This window comes from Neomonachus schauinslandi, chromosome 3, assembly GCF_002201575.2.
Source record: "Neomonachus schauinslandi chromosome 3, ASM220157v2, whole genome shotgun sequence".
In the NCBI taxonomy this organism is placed as follows: Eukaryota; Metazoa; Chordata; class Mammalia; order Carnivora; family Phocidae; genus Neomonachus; species Neomonachus schauinslandi.
In genome coordinates, this window is record NC_058405.1 from 173973905 (window position 1) to 173998286 (window position 24382).

Below are 24382 nucleotides of genomic sequence, written 5' to 3' on the forward strand. Positions count from 1 at the left end.
TTTCATTTTCATTTTCATTTTCATTTCATTTCATTTCCATGAATTTTTTTAATTCTTCTTTAATTTCCTGGTTGACCCAGTCATTCTTTAGTAGGATGCTCTTTAGCCTCCATGTATTTGAGTTCTTTCCAACTTTCCTCTTGTGATTGAGGTCTAGTTTCAAAGCACTGTGGTCTGAAAATATGCAGGGAATGATCCCAATCTTTTGGTACAGGTTGAGACCTGATTTGTGACCTAGGATGTTACCTATTCTGGAGAATGTTCCATGGGCACTAGAGAAGAATGTGTATTCTGTTGCTTTGGGATGGAATGTTCTGAATACATCTGTGAAGTCCCTCTGGTCCAGTGTGTCATTTAAAGTCTCTATTTCCTTGTTGATCTTTTGCTTAGATGATCTATCCATTTCAGTGAGGGGGTTGTTAAAGTCCCCTACTATTATTGTATTGTTGTTGATGTGTTTCTTTGCTTTTGTTATTAACTGGTTTGTATAATTGGCTGCTCCCATGTTAGGAGCATAGATATTTACAATTGTTAGATCTTCTCATGGGATAGACCCTTTAAGTAGGATATAGTGTCCTTCCTCATCTCTTATTACAGTCTTTGGTTTAAAATCTAATTTGTCTGATATAAGGATTGCCACCCCAGCTTTCTTTTGGTGTCCATTAGCATGGTAAATGGTTTTCCACCCCCTCACTTTCAATCTGGGGGTGTCTTTGGGTCTAAAATGAGTCTCTTGCAGACAGCATATCGATGGGTCTTGTTTTTTTTTTCTCCAATCGGATAGCCTGTGTCTTTTGATTGGGGCATTTAGCCCATTTACATTCAGGGTAACTATTGAAAGATATGGATTTAGTGTCACTGTATTGCCTGTAAGGTGACTGTTACTGTATATTGTCTGTGTTCCTTTCTGGTCTATGTTACTTTTAGGCTCTCTCTTTGCTTAGAGGACCCCTTTCAATATTTCTTGTAGGGCTGGTTTTGTGTTTGCAAATTCCTTTAGTGTTTGTTTGTCCTGGAAGCTTTTTATCTCTCCTTCTATTTTCAATGACAGCCTAGCTGGATATAGTATTCTTGGCTGCATATTTTTCTCATTTAGTGCTCTGAATATATCATGCCTGTCCTTTCTGGACTGCCAGGTCTCTGTGGATAGGTCTGTTGCCAGTCTAATGTTTCTACCATTGTAGGTTACAGATCTCTTGTCCCGAGCTGCTTTCAGGATTTTCTCTTTGTCTCTGAGACTTGTAAGTTTTACTATTAGATGTCGGGGTGTTGACTTATTTTTACTGATTTTGAGGGGGGTTCTCTGGGCCTCCTGGATTTTATAAAATCTTTTATAATTTTCATCTTTACAGTCATATTCCATCCCTTCATCATAGCTACCCTTATTTTTATACATATATAAGTTTTTCTTTCTTTAAAATTTTGGGAGGCACTTTCTTCTAACAGACCAAAATACCCCCAAAATCTAGTGTGTGGCACTGATCTATTCACCAGCCTGATCATATTTGATCATATTCTTTTTTTTATCTTTATCTTTTTCTTTTTCTTTATCTTTTTCTTCTGATGCCTGTTTCCTTCCCCAAATTAGGGAAGTTCTCTGCTATAATTTGCTCCAATATACCTTCTGCCCCTCTCTCTCTTTCTTCTTCTTCTGGGATCCCAATTATTTTAATGTTGTTTCATCTTATGGTATCACTTATCTCTCAAATTCTGCCCTCATGATCCAGTAGTAGTTTATCTCTCTTTTTCTCAGCTTCTTTATTTTCCATCATTTGGTCTTCTATATCACTAATTCTCTCTTCTGCCTCATTTATCCTAGCAGTTAGAGCCTCCATTTTTTATTGCACCTCATTAATAGCCTTTTTGATTTTGACTTGGTTAGATTTTAGTTCTTTTATTTCTCCAGAAAGGGTTTCTCTAATATCGTCCATGCTTTTTTCAAGACCAGCTAGTATATTTAAAATCGTCATTCTGGGGCGCCTGGGTGGCTCAGATGGTTCAGTGTCTGCCTTCGGCTCAGGTCATGATCCCAGGGTCCTGGGATCGAGTCCCGCATCGGGCTCCCTGCTCAGCAGGAAGCCTGCTTCTCCCTCTGCCTCTCTCTCTGTCTCCTTCTCTTATGAATAAATAAATAAAATCTTAAAAAAAAAATCGTCATTCTGAACTCTAGTTCCGACATCTTACTAATGTCCATATTGATTAGGTCCCTGGCAGTCGGTACTGCCTCTTTTTCTTTTTTTGAGGTGATTTTTTTCCGTGTTGTCATTTTGTCTAGAGGACGATGGATGAATGAGAGAACAAAATGCTAACAGGGTAACAACAACCCCAGAAAAATACACACTAAACAAATCAGAAGAGACCTGAAACCAGGGGAAAAGAAAGGGAAAGAAAGAAAAAAGAAAAAAAAGAAAAAGAAAAAGATAAAGATAAAAAAAAGAATATGATCAAATATGATCAGGCTGGTGAATAGATCAGTGCCACACACTAGATTTTGGGGGTATTTTGGTCTGTTAGAAGAAAGTGCCTCCCAAAATTTTAAAGAAAGAAAAACTTATATATGTATAAAAATAAGGGTAGCTATGATGAAGGGATGGAATATGACTGTAAAGATGAAAATTATAAAAGATTTTATAAAAGGAATTAATAAGAAGTTGGTTGAAAAAAGAAAGAAGAGGAATTAAAAAAAAAAAAGGTAGAGAATGTGATCAGGCAGGAGACTAGAACAAAGCCATACACTAGAGATTTAGGGTATATTTTGGTCTGTTAGAAGAAACTGTATTCCAAAATTTTAAAGAGAGAACAACTTATATATATACCAAAAATAAGGTTAACTACTATGAAGGGATAGAATATGACTCTAAAAATGAAAAATAAAAAAGATTTTTAAAAAAGGGATTGATAAGATGTTGGTTGAAAAGGGAAAAAGAAAAATTCAGAAAAAATATTTTAAAAACATTAACTTGGAAAGACTAAAGAATCATGGTAAAAAAGCCATGGATTCTATGTGCAGTATTCCCCTAGCGCTGGAGTTCTGCCATTCTCATTGATCGGTAAACTTGGTCTTGGCCGGCTGTTCTTGCTGATCTTCTGGGGGAGGGGCCTGTTGCCGTGGTTTCCAAAAGTCTTTGCCGGAGGCGGAATTACCCCACCCTTGCCCAGTCCGGGCTGAGTAATCTGCTCAGGTTTGCTCTCGGGAGCTTTTGTTCCCCGCCAGCTTTCTGTACAGCTTTGGAGGCGGAGAGTGAAAATGGCGGCCTCCCAATCTCCATCCCAGAGGAGCCGAGAACTCGGGCCCCCACTCCTCAGTGCGCCCCCAGAGAAAAGCAGTCAGTCACTCCGGTCTCCCCAGTCTCCGGCTGCACTCTGTGCTCACCCAGCCTGTGACCGAGCATTTCTATCTCTGGCACACGACCCCGTGTGGAGTCTCCAAACCCAGCAGATCCCTGCAGTGCACTCCTGCGCCTCTCCTCCCGGGGGAGGAAGGTGAGTCTCCCCGGATCTGCCGCTTGTTGGGTCCCTGCTGGAGGAGCAGTGGCCTGACTGTGCTGCGGATCACAGTTTATGGCAACCCCGAGCTGAGAGCCTGCGCCTGGGCTCCGTCTCTGCAGCCGGCTTCCCCGCTCCGATACCTGGGAGCTCTGCCGCACTAAGGCACCCCTGGTCTTTCTGTGACCCCGAGGGTCCTGAGACCACACTGTCCCACAAGGGTTCCACCCCCGGCTTAGCCACTGGAGCGACGTCCCTCAGAGGAGCCGACTTCTAAAAGTTCCAATTTTGTGCTCCACAGCTCTATCACTTGCCAGAAGCGGCCAATGGAGGCCCCCTCCCCCACTGTCTATCCTCCCGAATATCCCCTCGGATTCACTTCTCTGCATGTCCTACCTTACAGAAAGTGGTCGCTTTTCTGTTCAGAGAGTTGCTGCTATTCTTTTCTTCGATCTCCTGTTGAGTTCGTAGGTGTTCAGAATGGTTTGATCCCTATCCAGCTGAATTCCTGGGACCAGACGAAATTTAGGTCTCCTACTCCTCCGCCATCTTGCTCCTCCCCCTAGTCTATCTACATTTTAAATGATTACTGATAATGAAGGACTTACTTCTATGTGCTATTTGTTTCCTCTGCATCTTATATCTTTTTTGCTCTTTATTTCCTCCAACACTGCCTACTTTTGTTTGATTGATTTTTCTAGTGTAGAGTTTTGATTTCTTCTTCATTTCCTTTTCCATACATTTGTTCAGTTATTATCTTGTGATTACCATGGAGATTACAATTGACATCCTAAATTTATTTTTATTTTTTTTAAATATTTATTTACTTATCTGAGAGACCATGAGTATGAGGGGGAGGGGCAGAGGAAGAGGGAGAGAGAATCCCGAGCCCACTCTGCACTGAGTGCAGAGCCCGACATGGGGCTCAATCCCACTACCATGAGATCACGACCTGAGCCAAAACCAAGAGTTGGCCACTTACCCCACTGCACCGCCCAGGCGCCCCCTAAATTTATTTTGAAAATCTAGTTTGAGGGACCCCTGGCTGGCTCAGTCAGTTAGGCATCCAACTCTTGATTTCAGCTCAGGTCATGATATCAGGGTCTGGAGATCAAGTCCCATGGCGGGCTCCATGCTGGGCTTGGATTCTGCTTAAGATTCTCTCTCTCTCTCTCCGTCTGCCCCTCCCCACCTCTCTCTCCCTCTGTCTTTCTTAAAAAAAATTAATAAAAATCTAGTTTGAATTGATATAGACTTACTTCAATAGCATACATTTACTCCGCTTCTATCCAGCTCCATCTCCTCTTTATTTTGTCATCGTCACAAGTGACATCTTTATACATTGTGTGCCTGTTAACATATATTAAAAATTATTATTTTCTGCATTTGGCTTTTAAATCATATAGCAAATAAAAAGAAGAGTTACATTCAAAATACAGTAATACTAGCTTTTATGTTTATCTATGTGGTTACCTTTACCAATAAACTTTATTTCTTCATAATACTTCAAGTTACCATCTAGGGTCCTTTTGTTTCAGCCTGAAGGGCTCTTGTTAGCATTTCTTCATGGAAGGTCTACTAGCAATGAATTCCATTAATTTTTGTTTATCTGGGAATGTCTTAATTTCGCCTTCATTTTTTTTAAGGATAGTTTTGCTGGATATGGAATTCTTGATTGATAGTTTTTTTTCTTTCAGCACTTTAAAGATTTCATTCCACTACCTTCTGACTTCTGTATTTTCAGATGAGAAATCAGCATTAAATCTAATTGAGGATCCTTGTAAATGATGAGCCACTTCTCTCTTGCTACTTTCAAGATTTTCTCTGTTTTTAGCTTCCAACAGTTTGGTTATAATGTATTATAGTGTGGATCTCTGTGTTTATCCTACTTTTGAGTTCTTGGAGCTTACTGGCTGGTGTATATTCATGACATTCAACAAATTTATAAAGCTTGTCACCATCACTTCTTCAGATATTTTCCCCCTTTCTCTCTTTTCCTTCTGGGATTTCCATAATGTGTATGCTGATATTGTTGATGGTGTCCCATATGCCCCTTAGGTTCTGTTCATTATTCTTCATTCTCTTTGCTTTCTGTTCCTCAAACTAGGTAATTTTAATGTGCCCTATCTTCAGGTTTGCTGAGTCTTCCTTCTGCCTACTCAAACCTTTTGATAAACTACTCTTGTGCTTTTCAGGTCCAGAATTTCTACTTGGTTCCTATTTATAATTTTTATCTCTTTATTTAAAGATATTGTATGTGTATTCATACATCATTCTCCTGATTTTCTTTAGTTTTTTGTCCGTGGTTTCCTTCCACTTTTTGAGTGTATTTAAGACAGTTTATTTAAGTATTTTTCTAGTAAGTCTAATGTCTGGGTTTCCTCAGGGATGTTTCTATCAATTTCCTCTTCTTCTTCTTCTTTACTGTGAATAGGCCATAGTTTCGTGTTTCTTTGTATACTTTCCAATTTTACATAAGAATTGGGCATTTTTTAAAGATTTTATTTATTTATTTGACAGAGAGAGACACAGCAAGAGAGGGAACACAAGCAGGGGGAGTGGGAGAGGGAGAAGCAGGCTTCCCGCCGAGCAGGGAGCCCGATGCAGGGCTCAATCCCAGGACCCTGGGATCATGACCTGAGCCGAAGGCAGACACTTAATGCCTGAGCCACCCAGCGCCCCAGAATTAGGCATTTTGAATGTTAAAGTGGTAACTATGGAAATCAGATTCTCCCACATATAAGGACTGTTGTTATTGCTTGATGAAGTTTGCAGTCATCTGTTTATTTAGTACCTTTCCCAAACCGTTTTTGCAAAGACTATATTCTTTATTATGTGTAGTCACTGAACTCTCATTTTATTATCTCTGTAGTCAGTCAGTGACCTGACAGAGATTTCTGGATCCAGAAACAAAAAGAATGGAAAGGAAAAGAAAAGAAAGAAAAGTTTCACCCTTGAAACTAAAATACAGAACTATCTGGTCCCTATTGCCCACACTTGAATCAGCAAGGCACACCAGAGATGTGGAATGCCATCCACATGACTACTTCCTATAGGGATGAGGGATGGTAGCTGCTACGTAAAACACTGAGACTCACCAAAAGTCTCTGACAGCTCTTGCCAGCTCAGTAATTGTTTCGATGGATGTGGGACACCTGGGTGACTCAGTCAGTTAAGTGGCTGCCTTCAGCTCAAGTCATGATCCTGGGGTCTTGGAATTAAGCCCCACATTGGGCTCCCTGCTCAGTGGGGAGCCTGCTTCTCACTCTCCCACTGCTCCTCCTCACCCCGCTCATTCTCTCTCTCTCAAATAAATAAAATCTTTAAAAAAAATTTTTTTTTGGATTGGTTGTACAGGAACCACAAGAGAGAGTGCAGTAAGCTAGGACTAACAGCAGTCAAGTTGATACCACCTCCAGGCCCTCAGCGTTGCGGAATAGAGGTGGTTACCAGGTACTGAAGGGACACAGCCAGCCTGAGGCAACCTCCCGAGGAGGAGGAAGCAGGAGATTAAATACCTTGATATCTCTCTCTCTCTCCTTCCTCCTCCTGCTGGGCCTCCCTACTAGCCCACAAAGCCCAAGTGCAAGAGGGCCCTGATTATGTGAGAGTGGAGGTTGAAGAGTAGATCCAGAGGACTAAATAGGACAGCCAGACAGCCTCCCAGCCCCAGGATGAGCTCCCACCTTTATCTTCAAGCCCAAAAGCAACAAATTTCTGACTGTTTTAGAACAATTTCCCTACTTTGGACATCAGGGTTCAGCAGGATGAAGGTTCAATCTAGAAGCTGTTGCCATCATTTTTAATGGAGTGTTAGGTCCAGTTTTTCTGTTTGTTTGTTTTTAAGATTTTTTATTTATTTATTTGAGAGAGAGAATGAGATAGAGAAAGAGAGCATGAGAGGGGGGAGGGTCAGAGGGAGAAGCAGACTCCCTGCTGAGCAGGGAGCCCGATGTGGGACTCGATCCCGGGACTCCAGGATCATCACCTGAGCCGAAGGCAGTCACCTAACCAACTGAGCCACCCAGGCGCCCAGGTCCAGTTTTTTTATACATTGATTTGATCACCCTTGAAACTAAGATACAGAACTATCCAGTTCAGCACCAGATACCAATATTGCAGAGTGATCAAAAGCATGACAGTTGAAGCCTAAATCTCAGCTCAGTGACCAGCCACATATATGACTTTGGATACATTCTTCGGCCTCTCAGCATCTGTTTCATCACCTACAAAGTGAACAAATAGGAGTACCTACTTCTCAGAGTTGTCCCAGGGTTTTAATGAGATAATACACGTAAAGCTCTTCAAACAGTACATAGCACAGAATAAATCTTCAACTGCAATAAATCTTAGTTCTTATTGTGCCTCCAGCTGTCAATTTCTTGGCACATCCCCCCTCCAGCTCTACCCCACAATTACTGGTCTTTCACTTTCTGCAAGATATCGTGTTCTCTCACCTCTAGGCCTTCATACATCCCTCTTTTTCACCTAGCTAATTCTTATTTTTAAAACAATAAGATGCTTGTTCATATCCATCCATTTCAAAGGCTGACAATACCAAGTGCAACCAAGGACAGGGAGCAATGAGAACCTTCATACATTGCCAGTAGAAGTATAAATCAGTACAACTACTTTGGAAAGCAATCTGACAACATCCAGCAAAGTTGAAGATGTCTGTAGCCCACATAATAGCAGTTACATTCCGAGGAACATACCCTAAAGAAATCTTCACATCTATATATAGGAAATAGGTACAAGAATGGTCAAAGTAGCATTGCTTATAATAGCAGAAATACTGGAAAAAAAAAAAACTGTGGTGTTTTCAGTAGGAGAATGGATGAATACCTTTAAAATCATAATGTATAATGGTACATTGTAATGCTATATCACAGTTAAAATACCTACACATAACAACATAGGTAAATCTCAAAAATACATTGTTGACTAAAAGAAACAAGTTTCAAAGGAGATATACAGTATAAAACTATTAACAAAAGCTTAAAATCAGCCAAATGTGCTATACATTGTTTATGGATACATACAAATGCAATGAAAGTGTAAAAACATGCATGAGAAGAATAAACACCAAATGCAGGGTGATGGTTACCTTTATGGAGTGGGGAAGGAAGGAGAGAAAGGAATGGAATCTGGCGGGATTCACAGGAAGTTTCAACTATAATTCTTTTTTAAAAAGCTCTGAAGAAGGTTTATTTATAAAATGTTAAGATTCAAGAAAAGTGGGTGGTAGTACAAAGATATATCTCCTATTAGTTATAAATTTAAATAAACCAAAACCGAGATAAAGAAAATCCATATCAAAAGTCTTTGGCATTCCAAGTCCACCAGCAGTCAAGGGATTACCCCTTTCCCACCCCACCTGCCCCACTTCCACCCCTTCCTCCATTACTACCACCAAAGATTCATTTCCTATAGACTCTAACCCAGTGGAAGGCAACAGGGAGGTGCAGGGCTAATAATGGGATTAAACAGAAGTCAGCTGGGAGTCAAAGCATTCTTCCCCACTCCCACACACTCTGGGAATGCTCACTGCCAAATTTAAAAGCCCCCAACACAACTAGAGGATTCTTTTCTGGAGAAAGACCTCCCAGTATTGACTTTGTGGGCCCCCAGTGAAATCTGGCACACCATTGGTGCACCTTATAGTGAAGCCCATTAATCCAGGGCTTCTCACAATATTACATGCATTTAAATTACCTGGTGATCTTGTTAAAATGCAGATTCTAGGGGCGCCTGGGTGGCTCAGTTGGTTAAGCGTCTGCCTTAGGCTCAGGTCATGATCCCAGGGTCCTGGGATTGAGTCCCACATTGGGCTCCCTGCTCAGTGGGGAGCCTGCTTCTCCCTCTCGCACTCCCTCTGCTTGTGCTCTCACTCTCTCCTCTCTGTCAAATAAATAAATAAAATCTTAAAAAAAAATGCAGATTCTAAATCTGTAGTTTCTAATGGGGACTGAAATTCTGCATGTCCAAAAAGTTCCCAGATGAAGCCAATGCTGGTGGTCCCTTCTGAATAGCAAGGTGTTAGTGAACTCATCTTGCCCACACATTGAGTCTCCCTTCTGCTTCCTAGAGTCTCATTCTTCAATATAAACAGACTGCTAGAGTAGCCAGACTTTAGAGGATAGCCATTAACATAAAAGAAAGAGACCTAAATAAATGAGCATAAAAAGGACCCAAAGAAACAGATCAAAGCAGAGAGCAGAAGAAAAACTAAAACACACTATAACGTCTCAGAGAGATAGAAGATATTCTTGTCCATAAAACAAAGATAGAATAATATGGGGTGGGGTCAGTCATTAAAAAGGTCTTGGGAACTAAAGATAGAAAAACCGAAACTTAACATGGTTAAAGATAATGACAAGGACATATCCCAGAAAAACAGGACAACAAAAACCAACAAACAATGGGAAGAGAGTTTCTGTTTTGCAAGATGAAAACAAGTGGTTATACAACAATGTGAATATTCTTAACACTACTGAATAGTACACTTAAAAATGGCTAAGACAACAAATTTTATATTATGTGTATTTTAACCACAACTAAAAATAAAAACCAGGGGCACCCGGCTGGCTCAGTCGGAAGAGCATGCAATTCTTAATCTTGGGGTCGTGAGTTCAAGCCCCACATGGGGTGTAGAGATTATTTAAATGAATAAAACTTAATAAATAAATCAAACAAAAAAACCACAAAGAAATAGGAAATAGAAAATTAAAGAATCAATCCAGAAATGAAACTTCTAAATAACAGGCATTCCAGAAAAAGAACAAAGAAAATAGAGAAGAAATGATCAAGGAAATAATAAAAGAAAATTCCCTCCCAAACTGAAGTACATGAGTTTCCAGTTTGAATGAGTGCTCAGCACAAAAACATTAAGAGTCACAGCAAAATATATCATTATAAAATTTCCAAACAGGGTGGCTCTGTTGCGCAATGGATAGCGCATTGGACTTCTAAAATTTCCAACCAATAGCCTAAAGAGAAAATTCTAATGCTTCCAGAGATGGAGAAGATACACAAAGGATCAGGAATAGGAATAGGAATCAGACTTTTTAAATAGCACCCCTGGATGGTTGAAGATAATGGAGTAATATTTTCAAAATTATGAGGAAAAAATTATTTTCAAATTTGAAATCAATACCCAGCTGTTAAAAAAACAAAATTTAGGGGTGCCTGGGTGGCTCAGTCAGTTGAGTGTCTGCCTTCAGCTCAGGTCATGATCTCAGGGTCCTGGGATCAAGTGCTGCATCCTGCTCCCTGCTCAGCAGGGAGTCTGCTTCTCCTTCTCCCTCTGCCCCTCCCTCCAGCTTGTGCACGCACCCTCTCTCTCTAATAAATAAATGAATTTTTTTTTAATTTAACCATGTTAATTTGAAGATCTAATTGGCTTTGTTAAATGATTCATGAATCAGGCAACATCCCATCCGTAGAGGGTAGCTCTCAGGGGTTACCGAAAAGGAAAAGTTTTTTGTTTGCTTTTTTAAGTACACTCCACGCCCAACGTGGGACTTGAACTCATGACCTTGAGATCAAGAGTCACACGCTCTACAGACTGAGCCAGCCAGGCACCCCAGGAAAGGCTTATTATAAAGGCAGGACAAGGAAGTCAAACAGAAAAAATGATTATTTCAGGTGAAGTCACCTTCACTTGGGGACAGAGGGGTCTTAGTAGGTGGATTACTTCATCTTCCTTTGGGGATGGAGAGGGCCCATGAGACTGATAACCTTACTGGTGCTGATCAGAAAATTTCTGAATAATGGTTAAGACTATATTTCTGGGGGAGGTTGAAAGCATAATTTGGTTAAGTATTAAGCCCCAGGTTGGTGAGTTGGCCTAAGTAACACCATTTTTTCTTTTTAACACAGCCCAACTACAATCCAAGTGTTAGAATAAAGATATTTTCAAATATGGGGGCACCTGGCTGGCTCAGTCAGTAGAGCATGGGACTCTTGATCTCAGGGTCCTGAGTTAGAGCCACACTTTGGGTCTAGAGATTACTTAAAAAAAAAAAAAGGTATTTTCAAATATGCAGATTCCAGGGCACCTGGGTGGCTCAGTTGTTAAGCGTCTGCCTTCGGCTCAGGTCATGATCCCAGGGTCCTGGGATCAAGGCCCGCATCGGGCTCCCTGCTCCACAGGGAGTCTGCTTCTCCTCTGCCTGCCGCTCCCCCTGCTTGTGTTCCTTCTCTCGCTGTGTCTCTGTCAAATAAATAAAATCTTTAAAAAAAAAAAATGCAGATTCCAACAACATATCCCTTAAGTCTCTTCCTTAGGAAGTTACTAGAGAAGATGCTTTAGCAAAACAAGGATGTAAAGCAAGAAAAGGAAGCCACTGGATCCAGGAAGTGGGCAAAACGGCCCAAAACAGCAGTAAGGAAAATCCCAGAATGACAACTGTACAGCAAGTCTAGAGAGCAGTCAATCCAGATTAAAACAAGAGAAAGGAGAGCTCTGGGACAAAGACTCTATAGAAAAAGTGGAACTTATGTATTTGAGTATATGGAAAATATTGCTAGACTTTGACAGAGTCTTAGAGCACTTGGGAGAGGGGATGGGCAGTCAACTGTAGATAATACAGAAAATTTACAAGAGAGAAAAAAGGCAATAATTAAGTCTAAAAAAATGAAAGGTTGTATAAGTTAGAAGGCATGGTTGTAGCGTACTCTGGGGCTCACTGGTAAGCAGTATGTGCATACATAATAATTTAAATGATTATCTGTTTCACCAAAAATTGTTACATAACTGCAGGGAGCAGGGGGCAGAAGTGAAATATCATGTTCTTATTACGGCAGGAAGTCAACAGATAATGCTGAAAATTAACAAATCAAGAATATTACAAGCATTTGTTTCGATACATGGTTCAAATCAGGATGCATACATAAGAGTTGAAGATACTGCCTTTACAAAGTAGACCATTACAAGACTTTTAGCTTATGTATATATTTTTACATATATATATACATATATATTTTTTTACATCATGTATGTGCATTATTTTAGTTCAATAAACATTAATGCTAAAATATTAGCAGATAAGAATCTGTTTTAAAGTGCTGTCTGGGCCTCGATGACAGGCACTAGTTTTTGTTCATTTTTTGGATTCTCCCACTCCCACCCCAAGAGTACATAGCAGAAAATAAATCAATGCATGTAGAAGAGACTCAACTAAGTTTGTTAGATTCTCCCTGGAGGAGGGAAAATGCAGAACAAGGCACACACCTTCAGATAAGTATGAAGGTATGTCTCTGGCAGAGGCACTGAAACGTAAGGGTGTCAGACAGAAATCAAATCATGTTCGTGGCACCCAGAGGCAGCTCCCAGGCACAAAAACGGAGGCATGACAAACCCAGGGAGGCCTATTCACCTAGGTGACTTCTCATTGCTTTCCTTCATTGCTCGTTTAATTATTTGTAGTTATATAATTGAGACTTGGTTTCCTTTACCAGACTGTAAGCTCCATGAGGGCAAGATGTCGTCAGTATCATTCACCACTGTACCCCCAGCACAGAGCCAGGAGCCTGCTAAATATTGGTTGGAGAAATGAATTCGTGATGGTGCTGCTAGAAGCCATCAGTGTGGCCTAAGTAAGGGGCACGCCGACAAGCTGAGAGCAAAGGAGCCGGCTAGGAGAGGACAAGGGCGAGCTCCTCGCGGCGTCTCTGAAATGACACGACCGGAAGGGTAGAGCTGGACCTCTGGGACGAGCGGGAGGGAGGGGCTGGACAGTGAGGCAGGCATTGGAGAATGACACCTGACGAGGAGACAAACTTGCAGGAGCTGGAAGTGAAGGGGAGGCTGTGGGAAAGCGGAAGGAACCGGGGGATGGGGTGAGGGTCGCGCATGCGCCAGCCCAGCCTCCGCGGCGCCCCTGCGTGCGCGTGCACGAGGGGTCAAAGCGGAAATGGCGCCGCGGGGCCGCGGGGCCGCGCGTCCGGGCAGCGAGCGGAAGTGGGTGTGAGAGCGGAAGTGGCCGGCTGGAGCCGGGGGCTGGGCGGGGACCGGGCTTGTCGGTGAGGCGGCAGCGGTGGCGGCGGCGGCTCGGCAGGCGGGTTCAGGCTTCGGGGGCCAGGTCGGTCGGGTGGGTGGGCGTCTCCACAGTCAGTGCGTGCGAGGGCGAGCGCGCGCGTCTTCCCCTTCTCTCCCACCCCGGTCCCTCTTCTCCTTTCCCCTGACCTCCTACCCCACCCAACCCCCCTCCTCAGGGGGCAGCAGGGCCGCTCCCTCCGTCCTTTCCTCCCTTACCCACCCTCACCTTCCCTTGTTTCTCCTTCCCCTACCCGGGGCAGCCGCCGCCATGATCCTGCTGGAGGTGAACAACCGCATCATCGAGGAGACGCTCGCGCTCAAGTTCGAGAACGCGGCCGCCGGGTGAGCGCGCGCCCGGGGCCGGTGGGTGGCGGGGGAGGCAGAGTTGACCCCTGCTAGTCCGCAGTGTCGTTCAGTTCCCCCAGACTTGGAGGGACGAGGTGGGAGACCTGGCCGGGTGTGGGGACGGCCCTGGCGGGGTAAACGTGGGAGGCGACCGCCCACTGGGCGGTGGGGTGAGGGGCAGAGATGCGTGGGGAGAGGCTTGGAGGAAGGATGCGGAAGCGGCGAGTGGACCGGAGCGCTCGTGCCAAAGGGCAGGAGACCTGTGGAACATGAGGGCAGCTGGGGCCGGAACTCTGGCCGGAGGGTCCCATTGCCTTCTGGAGCGAGCAGGGGACCCCTTATCTCTGTATTCCCCGTCATTGTTCTGAACCCCAAGAAAGCCCGTTTGAGATTGGGTTGGAAGGAGTTTCCAGGAATTCCCAGGACTGGAGGAGGGAAGAAGATGCAGGCCCACGTCCCCACCGGCCTTCTCGCTCCCCAGCCCCACCTCAGCGTCTAAAGGAGCTGGAGGCAAGACTGAAAGACCCAGTCGTGCAGCCGGAAAAACGCGACTTGTGTAGTTTCCCTTCCCGAACCCTACTGTTAAGACACACTGGCCATTTTGTTACATATTTCTCAAGCAGAGCTGATAGTCTCCCCATTCACACCCCTCCCTTATCTCTCTAATGAGGTTCTAATTCTCCTCTCTCCGCCCATTTATCTTTTAAACTCTTAATATAAAACCCCTGGTCTGTGATTTTTAGTGTGGTAATCCTGGCCCAGGTACACACTTAGAAGCATCCAAAGTCTGTAAAGTTCTCAGATAACCTTTATTTATCATTGGCCTTTTTAAAGGTAGGTTAGTACATATTTCTAAGGCAGCCTTCTCTGTGAAACACAAGAATCAGTAGAAAACAGCCTCCTTCCCCGAAGCTGCTTTGCTTTTCTAATATTTAAAACGTGAGCCAAGGATCTGGTTTTAGCTTCTAATTTTCGGTGGCCTGTAGCCAGCCCCTTTGCCTCGTTTCCCCGGGCTTCGCTTCTTGGTTGCACAGTTGAGGAAATAAGTGCAAACCTTCTGGTGAACTGGGAACTAGTCATAAGAAAGAAGTACTTGGAGATCTGCAGATGGGAAAGGGTTGGTGCAGGGGAAATTCTAAAGTGCTCATAATGAACTTGGGGCTTGGAGGCATTAAAAAAAAATACTTCTAACCCACTGCTTAAATTGAACAGACTGTGTCTCTTGTCTCTTTTATAAGGTCACAGATTTTATCTGTAAAGTAAAGCATGGCTTTAGTTGAAGTAAGGCTTACAGTAAGCAGTAGCTGCTGTTTCCTGCCAGGGGCTGCAGTTACTTATATTTGAAGCTAACTTGCTTCTTGTCTTCAGTCTCACCAGTTCCTCTGCATTTTAAATGTTTGAGTGAATCAGCTCAGAGTCTTATTTTGGGTGATGGCTGGGTACTTCTTTTGAGCAGTGTAGCACATCGGAGGAAGTTAAATTAACTTCTGCATTTTCACAGCTGAATCTGTTAAGTGCATTCTCGAGTTCAGACTAGCAAAGAATGAGACCTGGGTGGTTATAAGCTGATCTACAAGATAAATGTCTGTTCATTTTCAAGTAGAAGCATGCCTTGTAGTGTAGAAGTACATTTACATCTATTTGTGTATTTGTGATTCCAAAATGAAGCCCATTATCCAGAACATCAGCTCTTTTCCTTTTAAAAAATTAACTCTTAACAAAGTACCGTTTCAGAGGAATTAAAATAGGCACTCAAGTCTGGAAGCATAAGTTAGAACTTCTAAGACATTTCTTAACGAGGTATATGTTATAGCAATGTTGGATATTGGGGCAGGGCAGCAAATTTTGGCTTCTATTGTGGCCTGTCTTCCCTTTGAGATGTGACTTTAAGTGGGCTCAAAACATACTCTGCAGAAAAGCGCTCTGAAGATCTTTGAAGAGACCCTGATAGCAGGCCTAGGAGGTAGGAGGTAGGTGGGATTGCAGATGTAACCGTGGCTTCCTCACACCAGCCAGGGTTCTAGTGCTCAGTTGCCCCCACATGTGGCTAGTAGCGGCCATATTTGGACAGAACACATGTAGAACATTTCCACTATTTGCAGAAAGTTCTATTGAATAGCAGTAGCACTGTTGAAGCTACTGAACATGCGAGCATGAGATAGTCTGTGATATATGCTTCAAAATACAGTTGCAGTAATTTTCCTCCTGAGGTTGATTTTTTTTTTTTTTTTAAATGATGCCTCAGACCATCCTGCTGAATGTTGCCTATAACATCCTACTAAGAGTCTAAACTAACTTTGGGTAAAGCAATTGTTAATCTAAACTGTTGAACATTTAGGCATGATCACCTTTTAATTTGGAGGCAGTTCCAAAAAAGCCTAAGATTCATTCCTAACAAATTGCTTTTTATTTTTTCCTACCACACTCCTGGGGAAAATGGCTTATTGGAATGGTTCATATATCGTCACAAAATGGTAATTATTGGTAAATTGTCTACTCGACATCCTACACACTATGAGAATATGCTGATTAAGAAGCCATGCTCAACACTGCAAATAAGCTTGTGCAGGTCTTGTCAACAGCATTGCCTTTTCATTTAGGAATTCTTATCCAGATGCCCAGTTAAAACAGAAATAATCTGGCAAATTAATTTAATTTTTTGTTACTGTATACATACAAGAACCTTTCAGCCTCAGAAGCTAGGCCTGTCAACTTCAAGTCTGGAGTCCAGAATTGAGGAAATGCTGTCAGATGCGAATTGCTGTTGATTTTAAGTGCATGCTGGCTCCTTGCCACAGCTGTGCATATTGTGAGGCTCTGTGGTTGTGTGAGGGGGAGTGAAGCAAGCCATGCCAGTTGGGGTGGGCAAGGACTGTGGGAGGAGAAATTTGAGAAAGGAATAAATTAAATCTTGCTGATACCTTATTCTGATTCCTAAATATGCTGCATGTGTCCTCAGAGAGACAGACTGATTTGAAGTGATTTGGAATTGGGACATTGCTTAAACATCTAGAAGAAATGGAATGGTCTGGTTGGTCTTTTTTTTTTTTTTTTTAAGATTTTATTTATTTATTTGAGAGAGACAAAGAGCACAAGAGGGGGGAGCGGGAGAGGGAGAAGCCTGCTGAGCAGGTAGCCCGATGCGGGACTCGATCCTGGGACTCCAGGATCATGACCTGAGCCGAAGGCAGTCACTTAACCAACTGAGCCACCCAGGTGCCCGGTCTGGTTGGTCTTTTTACAGGTCATTATAGTTGCACATTGCTGCCTGGCTTCTGACCTCCTCGGCACCGCTTTGTGCATGAAGCTCCAGAGCTATACTCCAAGAAACTGATGACTCCTTAAGGGCAGGGCCTATCACTTTGGTCATCTTTCTTTCCCAGCATCCTCACTGTATGTATAGTTAGCTCAGTAACTATTCTCTTGAAGGAATGGATGAGGCCAGGTGGAATGGATCTTAATTTCTTTAGGTGCTTAATTTATCACTATTCTGATACTGTGTGAATCAGCTTTTAGATCATCTTTGTTCTGCATATTTTGAGATCTGGCTTAGCAGAGAGTAGGGACCACATTTTTTAGTCTTGGCTCAAATAGGTTGATGGGAGCCTTATAGGGGAATTAACTGGAGAGTGATCGAAAACTTTACGGTGAGATAGCCGAATTCAATAATTTCTCTCATTCGGCTCATAGAAGGGGTAAGTAGAAGAGGCACATAAGTGCCCGGATGGGGAATTGGATGCATTCAGGAGTAAAAACTCCAAAATCCTTAATGAGAAAAGAGGATTGGAAAATACAGTTGTCAGGAGTTCTTTAAGGATTTTAAGAATAGCTTTTGAAACCCGTCTGAATGAATTGAATGTATTTTAGTGTCTTGTGCTATCCAGTCAGTAACCCTGAGGACTTATCTAGCTGGTTTGTTCTAGGATTCTGGATATCACAACACTGTTCTGTTTCTCCTTACAGTGCTGACCAATTCCTGATTCTGGGAGTTAGCACAATCCCACAACTTCTCCCAACCATGGATGGCTTCAAAGTCTGGTCTCTTCTGACTTCACGTAGAAGAAAAACTAATTCAGGTTTTGAATTAGTTTTAGGTATAAATAAAAAACCTTAGGGTTCCAAGCTATAAACATTAAAAATTTTTGGAGTCCAATGCAGGGCTTGAACTCATGACCCTGAGATCACGACTGAGCCGAGATCAGGGTTGGAAGCTTAACCGACTGAGCCACTCAGGCGCCCCCCCAACCTATAAACATTTTAACTGAAATTCTGAATTTCATCGATCACCGTCTATGAATTAGACACTTTGCTCTAAGCTTTGAAATTGTAACTTCATTTGATTTCAAAATGTGCCTGTGTGACAGCAGTTCCCATTTACAGCTGAGAAAACTGGGCCTCTTGGGAGTTGTGGAAGGAGTAGACTAATTCATTAAGCACTGTGCAGATACCCTTCACTGGTGACTTCTAACCTTATTTATGATCTGTCACACACACAACATATTTGTATGGCACATTTGAGTAAATGGTCTAGCCTAGAGCTCCTGCTACTGGGTGGCTCTGAGGGCTGTGAGGATCATTATCTCAGCATGTCTGTAACTTGGTCACAAGACACTGGTTGGGAAACTTTCCTGTACGCATGTCATCTCAATTAGTCTTCACAACAACCTTTTAATTTTCATTTTCTAGAAAAGGAACCTGAGGCTCAGCAATATCTGAACAACATTGAGTGTGGTTTATAGCCAGTAAGTGACAGGACTTGAATTGAACTGTCAGCTCTTAAGGACTTGCTTTTATTGTGATTAAACTCATTCCCAGCATCTGAAACTTTAGCAGATGGTAAAACAAAAAAATAACTTAATCCATTTATCTTTTGGGCCTGTTAAAGTGGTGCCCTTTCCCCCAGACCAGTCTTATTCCCCTCTAGCTCCATGGTTTTAAACCACAGAAGTAAATAACAAACACCTGGTCTTGGAATTGACACACCATCCTGTTTGGTATATTTCACTCTTGCTATGGTCTGTTTGTTGGGGCACATGACCCACATGACCTCTCAGGAAGACTCCTTTGGACAAATGCTCTCCTTTACAGCCTGTCTTCTCTATAACCTATTGTGCAGCCACAAATAGTAAACTAAAATATTACTGGCGGTGAGTTGACAAATATTCCCGAGTCAGGCAGCAAACCACTTGGTATAGCTCTTCCTAAGCAGCTTCTCCCAGTGGGGATATGTGCTTAGGGAACTTTACAGCCTAGAGAAATTCAGAATTTCAGTTAAAATGTTTATAGGTTGGGGGGGGGGCGCCTGAGTGGCTCAGTCGGTTAAGCTTCCAACCCTGATCTCGGCTCAGTCGTGATCTCAGGGTCATGAGTTCAAGCCCTGCATTGGACTCCAAAAATTTTTAATGTTTATAGCTTGGAACCCTAAGGTTTTTTATTTATACCTAATTTTTCTCCATCTGTTGAAGTAGGAGAGTGAGGAACTCAGTCCTTCATTGGCTGAGTTAAAACCTAAGGATTAAAAAAAAAAAACAAAAAAGAAAAACCCAGCCACCTGCTAAGTGATGCAATATGGACTTTTACAAGCCTCCACCCTGACTTTTTGGCATAGCCACCCTTCCCCAGGAAAATATACTTTGGTGCTCCCTCCCATTGTGCAGCCTCTTCATAATTCATTCAGGTGAGCCCTAGATTAATGTTTGTGCTGCTTCTTCCTTTGCTCTTGGCTTTTTAGAGGTGAAGAATGGTGGTTGGCCATTCATTGTCTTTGTCTCCTGGCTGTAGTTTCAAATGAAAGATCAGAAGCAATTTAAGTTTTCATCACGCTCTTTTCATCATATTCTGAACTCACTGCTTCTCTGTAAACCCACTCGGTGCTTTCATTCTTAGAGTCTCCCAGAGTGATTCTCCTAAACCACACATGGATGGCTATGATGAAAGAGTAGAGTAGAACTCTGTATGTGACTTATATCGGTTGATTTTTCAACAGGGCTAACGTACACTTCATAGAAGCCAGTTTCCTGGAACGGTATTGTATAACATCTGCAGCAGCTTTTTAACACTCATAAACTCCCCTGTGTATTCCATTATTTCCCAGCAACCTAGAGGGCAGCTCAGTCGTGGTGCCCTTTACAGGTAGGGGAGCGGAAGTAGTAAAAAGATGTACTTGATGTAAAAAGAAGTAAAAAAGATGTACTTCATGGTGAGGTCTTGAGCAAATTAGGCAAGGATAAATGTGGAAATGTGTGTGTCTTGTCTGCTGGTCCATAAAACAAAGTGGAATCATTAGAGTCCTAGGTCGTTAGAGATAAAACCGTGGAGCCTTGGGGCGCCTGGGTGGCTCAGTCATTAAGCATCTGCCTTGGCTCAGGTCATGATCCCAGGGTCCTGGGATCGAGTCCCACATAGGGCTCCCTGCTCAGCAGGAAGCCTGCTTCTCCCTCTCCCACTCCCCCTGCTTGTGTTCCCTCTCTCACTGTCTCTCTCTGTCAAATAAATAAAAAATCTTTAAAACAAAAAACGTGGAGTCTTCCTTTGTTTCCTACCATTGGGCTTTGAGAAGTGGGGAAATCACGTAAGGTTGCTTTTCATGGGAGGTTAATTGACCATGATTGTTTATAGCTAGGATGTATGTCATGCCTTCTAGGTAATAACTCCGCAGCATTTATCAAGTAGAAGTTTCTGTACGAGGCTGAGCAGGGAGCTGCACAGAAAGTATCAGGCTGTTGTCATTGCCTTCCAGGATAAGTTTCATATCTGTTCTCTTGCTTTATCTTTAGCAGTTCTATGAGGTCGGTAGGATCACTTGTATTCTCCCATTTTATAGATGAGTAAGAGAAAATAAAGGTGTGCAGGTGTTAATTTGTCTGAAAACATGGTCCTGATGAAAAGCTAAAGCTGGAAAATTGGTGTCTTGACTGTTGCCAGTGATTTCACAGTGTTACTTTGTGCTATGCTTTCTATGCAGGTGCAGCACAGGAATTTCAAAACAAAACTAGGGTAGAACCAGGCAGAGGGCTTCGTGAAGTAGAGTGTTGAATACTTGGGTGACATTAAGGGAGAGGGAAAGACGTGTAGGAAGACTTAGAGATTGTCTTTGAAATGGTATAGAACTTCCTGTTTTGTTTTATGGCCTGGAATTATCCTTTCATCTTTAGTGAGTTAAAACCATTCTACGTTCTGGGGTGCCTGGGTGGCTCAGTCGTTAAGCGTCTGCCTTCAGCTCAGGTCATGATCCCAGGGTCCTGGGATCAAGTCCCACATCGGGCTCCCTGCTCTGCGGGAAGCCTGCTTCTCCCTCTCCCACCCCCCCTGCTTGTGTTCCTGCTCTTGCTATGTCTCTGTCAAATAAATAAATAAAATCTTAAAAAAAAAAAAATTCTACGTTCTGTTTAGCAGCTTTCCTGCTGCATGTACTACCTCCACATCCATCACTACTGTCCTGTGGGGGAGACATTGATCAGAAGATAGCATTTTGTAGTTCACGTATGCAAATGTGCATATCATAGTCTTAAGGAATTCTGAACTGAAGCTAAGCACCAACCATGACAAAGATTCGACAGCAGCTGGAAAACAAAAACTATCTGTCCTGCTACAAAAAAGTATCCTCCACCTTAAGTGAGCCCAAAGGTTCAGGTACATGAGAAAATGAGTTGTGTTCTCAGGTCAGCAGTAAGCATAAGATTGGTCCAGAATGTTCCTATCTGAAATAAAGCTCAGAAGTCTTTGCAAGTCCCCTTGAAGCCAAGCAGCAATACAACTAATCTTAACTAAGGGACTTTTCTTTTTGTTTTGCAGTAACAAACCAGAAGCAGTAGAAGTAACATTTGCGGGTAAGTGTCCTTCCTTCAGCCCTGTTAAGAGAAAGCACAATATAAAAATAGAAAACAAAATCATTCCTAAAATAAGTTTTGAGATTTGGGGTGCTATCCCTTGATTGTCAAGTCTTTTCAAGGTCTTTGTTTTAGATAGTTATTTCATGGATTTATTGAACTGTGTAAAGTTACCTGCTGATATTTTAGAAGTTTGGGCTTACTGTTGTGGTATAAACTCAAGTTTATTTAATTTGGAAATGCTAAATTACTGTCTTCAGGCAGTCTTCATCTCAGTTTGCCTAGCACTAGAGTAGCGGGAAAACATGGAAAATACTAGAGACCTGTTCAACAAGGCAGAGAGAGGTTACTGCTTTCTATTCCCTGTTAAGAATTAGATATCGAGGGGCGCCTGGGTGGCTCATTCGTTAAGCGTCTGCCTTTGGCTCAGGTCATGGTCCCAGGATCCTGGGATCAAGCCCCACATCGGGCTCCTTGCTCCACGGGAAGCCTGCTTCTCCCTCTCCCACCCCCTCTGCTTGTGTTCCCTCTCTCGCTGTGTCTCTCTCTGTCAAATAAATAAATAAAATCTTAAAAAAAAAAAAAAGATATTGATACTACTCACTTGCTGTGTGGACTTTGAGGAGTTAAACAATCACCCTCTATAAGGTGAGGATACTTGACTAGATCTTGGAAGACTTTTTGCAGCTCTGAAGTGCTGTGACTGGAGGCCAGGCACCATCCCTGTCCCCTCCCACTAACTAGCAATGCCAGGTCTCCCTAAAGTGATGGCATTCAGCACCTGGCTTCAGGGACTACACAGGGTAAATCCTCTCTGTACTGTAGAAAAATAGAAGCCAAAGAGAGGGGAGGCCTGGATATAGATTAGAAGAAATTTAAGAAACAACCAAATGCAGTGTGGGGCCTTATTTGGATCTTAATTCAAATAAGACAACAGTATTTTAAAACCTTTTTTTGGGGGGGGGGTAGAATATTTGAACACTTGACTGGATATTTGATAGTAAGAGGTTGTTTTTAAAAATTTAGGCATAGCAATGGTATTGTAGCTGTGTTTTTTAAAAAATCCTTCTTTATCATTGGAGATACATTCTGAAATACTTATGGATGAAATGATGTGATGTCTCAGATTTGCTTTAGAATAAATCATTGGGAGGGGACGTCTAAATGAAAGAAGGTTGGCCATGTGTTGATAATTGTTGAGGTCACATGGAGGAAACTAGGGGTCCGTTATACGTTATATTGTAGCTTTGTTTAAAATACATCACAGCAGGGTGCCTGGGTGGCTCAGTTGGTTAAGCGACTGCCTTCGGCTCAGGTCATGATCCTGGAGTCCCGGGACTCTTGGAGTCCCTCATCAGGCTCCCTGCTCAGCAGGGAGTCTGCTTCTCCCTCTGACCCTCCCCCCTCTCATGTGCTCTCTCTCTCATTCTCTCTCTCTTTCAAATAAATAAATAAATAATCTTTAAAAAAAATAAAATACATCCCAGCAAAAGCTTTTTAAAAAAAAATACTTTCAGTACCAAGCTGTGATGAAGGTAAGAATAGTTTTGTAATTTTAGAAGAGAGCAAAGAGATAAGTACTTGATAGTTCTATCCCAGTGTTTTTGCTGACTTTCTGCATGGATTTAAAATAAATACCATTTTACTTGTATGCCTGCTTCCAAGGAGGACCTCCTTGTGGCCTGTAACAAGGTAGGCAGGTGCTTTGAGATCTTATTTCCCATTTCCAAGTTAAGCAGTTTTATTTACTTTTCTCACAGATTTCGATGGAGTCCTCTATCATATTTCAAATCCTAATGGAGACAAAACAAAAGTGATGGTCAGTATTTCTTTGAAATTCTACAAGGAACTTCAGGCACATGGTGCTGATGAGGTATGTTCCACATCATTTTCCTTGGGACTCTTATTTCCTCTTCACCTTATTGGCAGCTTGCCACTCCTAGAAGGTCTGTGGCACTGGTCACGCCTACTGGCACTGGCCACTCCGGACAGCTTGCTCACCTAACCAGGGCCTCTTGACCCATAATGATATAAAGAAGCGTGTTTTTCAGAAAAAGCTTTGGAGCTTTGCTTGTTGTTCATTACTCTAGAAAAATAAAGGTGTTCCCTAACCAATGAAAACAAAAACAACTTTAGTTCCCCAAAAATACACCAAAGAATACATTCTTTGACCACTATAAAAATAGCTATCACAGGGCACCTGAGTGGCTCAGTCAGTCAACATCCACCTCTTGATCTCAGCTCAGGTATTGATCTCAGGGTCGTGAGTTCAAGCCCTGCGTTGGGCTCCACATTGTGGAGCCTACTTAAGAAATAGCTATCTCAAGATAGATGGGTTCCATTCTATTTCTATAATATTGTGAAGCAGGTATACAGCTCTGGCCTTTAAAGTTTATGGTCTTAATTTCTCATTCTGGAAATTTAAGCACAAATCTGCCCTTTAAATTTTTTGATTTAAACTTCTTTAGAGCTGGCCGCTTTAAGTTTCTCTTCTTCCCTATGACTACCTTTGGGGAAGTAAGAAAGGCTGTCCATTGGCCATGCCTCATTCACTGGCTTCTTTCTATAGCTAAAGTAGCAGGTTTGGTTCCCGTTGAACTATATTTGCTCTGGGGAGAGCCATTTATGGAAGAAAGAAAATGCTGTTACACTAGTGTGCACACGTTGTGGTTGGGTCTCA

General features: G+C 42.4%; 1 protein-coding gene across 2 annotated transcripts in view; it reads left to right on the forward strand.

Annotated features, from left to right (window-relative positions):
- The first annotated feature begins 13452 nt into the window (after positions 1–13452).
- ARPC2 (actin related protein 2/3 complex subunit 2) overlaps positions 13453–24382 on the forward strand; it is a 29348-nt gene continuing 18418 nt past the window's right edge. The window contains exons 1-4 of one of the 2 annotated variants that reach the window (XM_021702759.1): positions 13453–13571; positions 13789–13870; positions 21668–21702; positions 23463–23575. In XM_021702759.1, coding sequence (XP_021558434.1) covers positions 13797–13870; positions 21668–21702; positions 23463–23575 — 222 coding nt within the window. In that variant the 5' untranslated portion in view covers positions 13453–13571; positions 13789–13796. The remainder of the gene's footprint in view (positions 13572–13788; positions 13871–21667; positions 21703–23462; positions 23576–24382) is intronic. The other variant, XM_021702760.1, reaches the window with a different exon arrangement.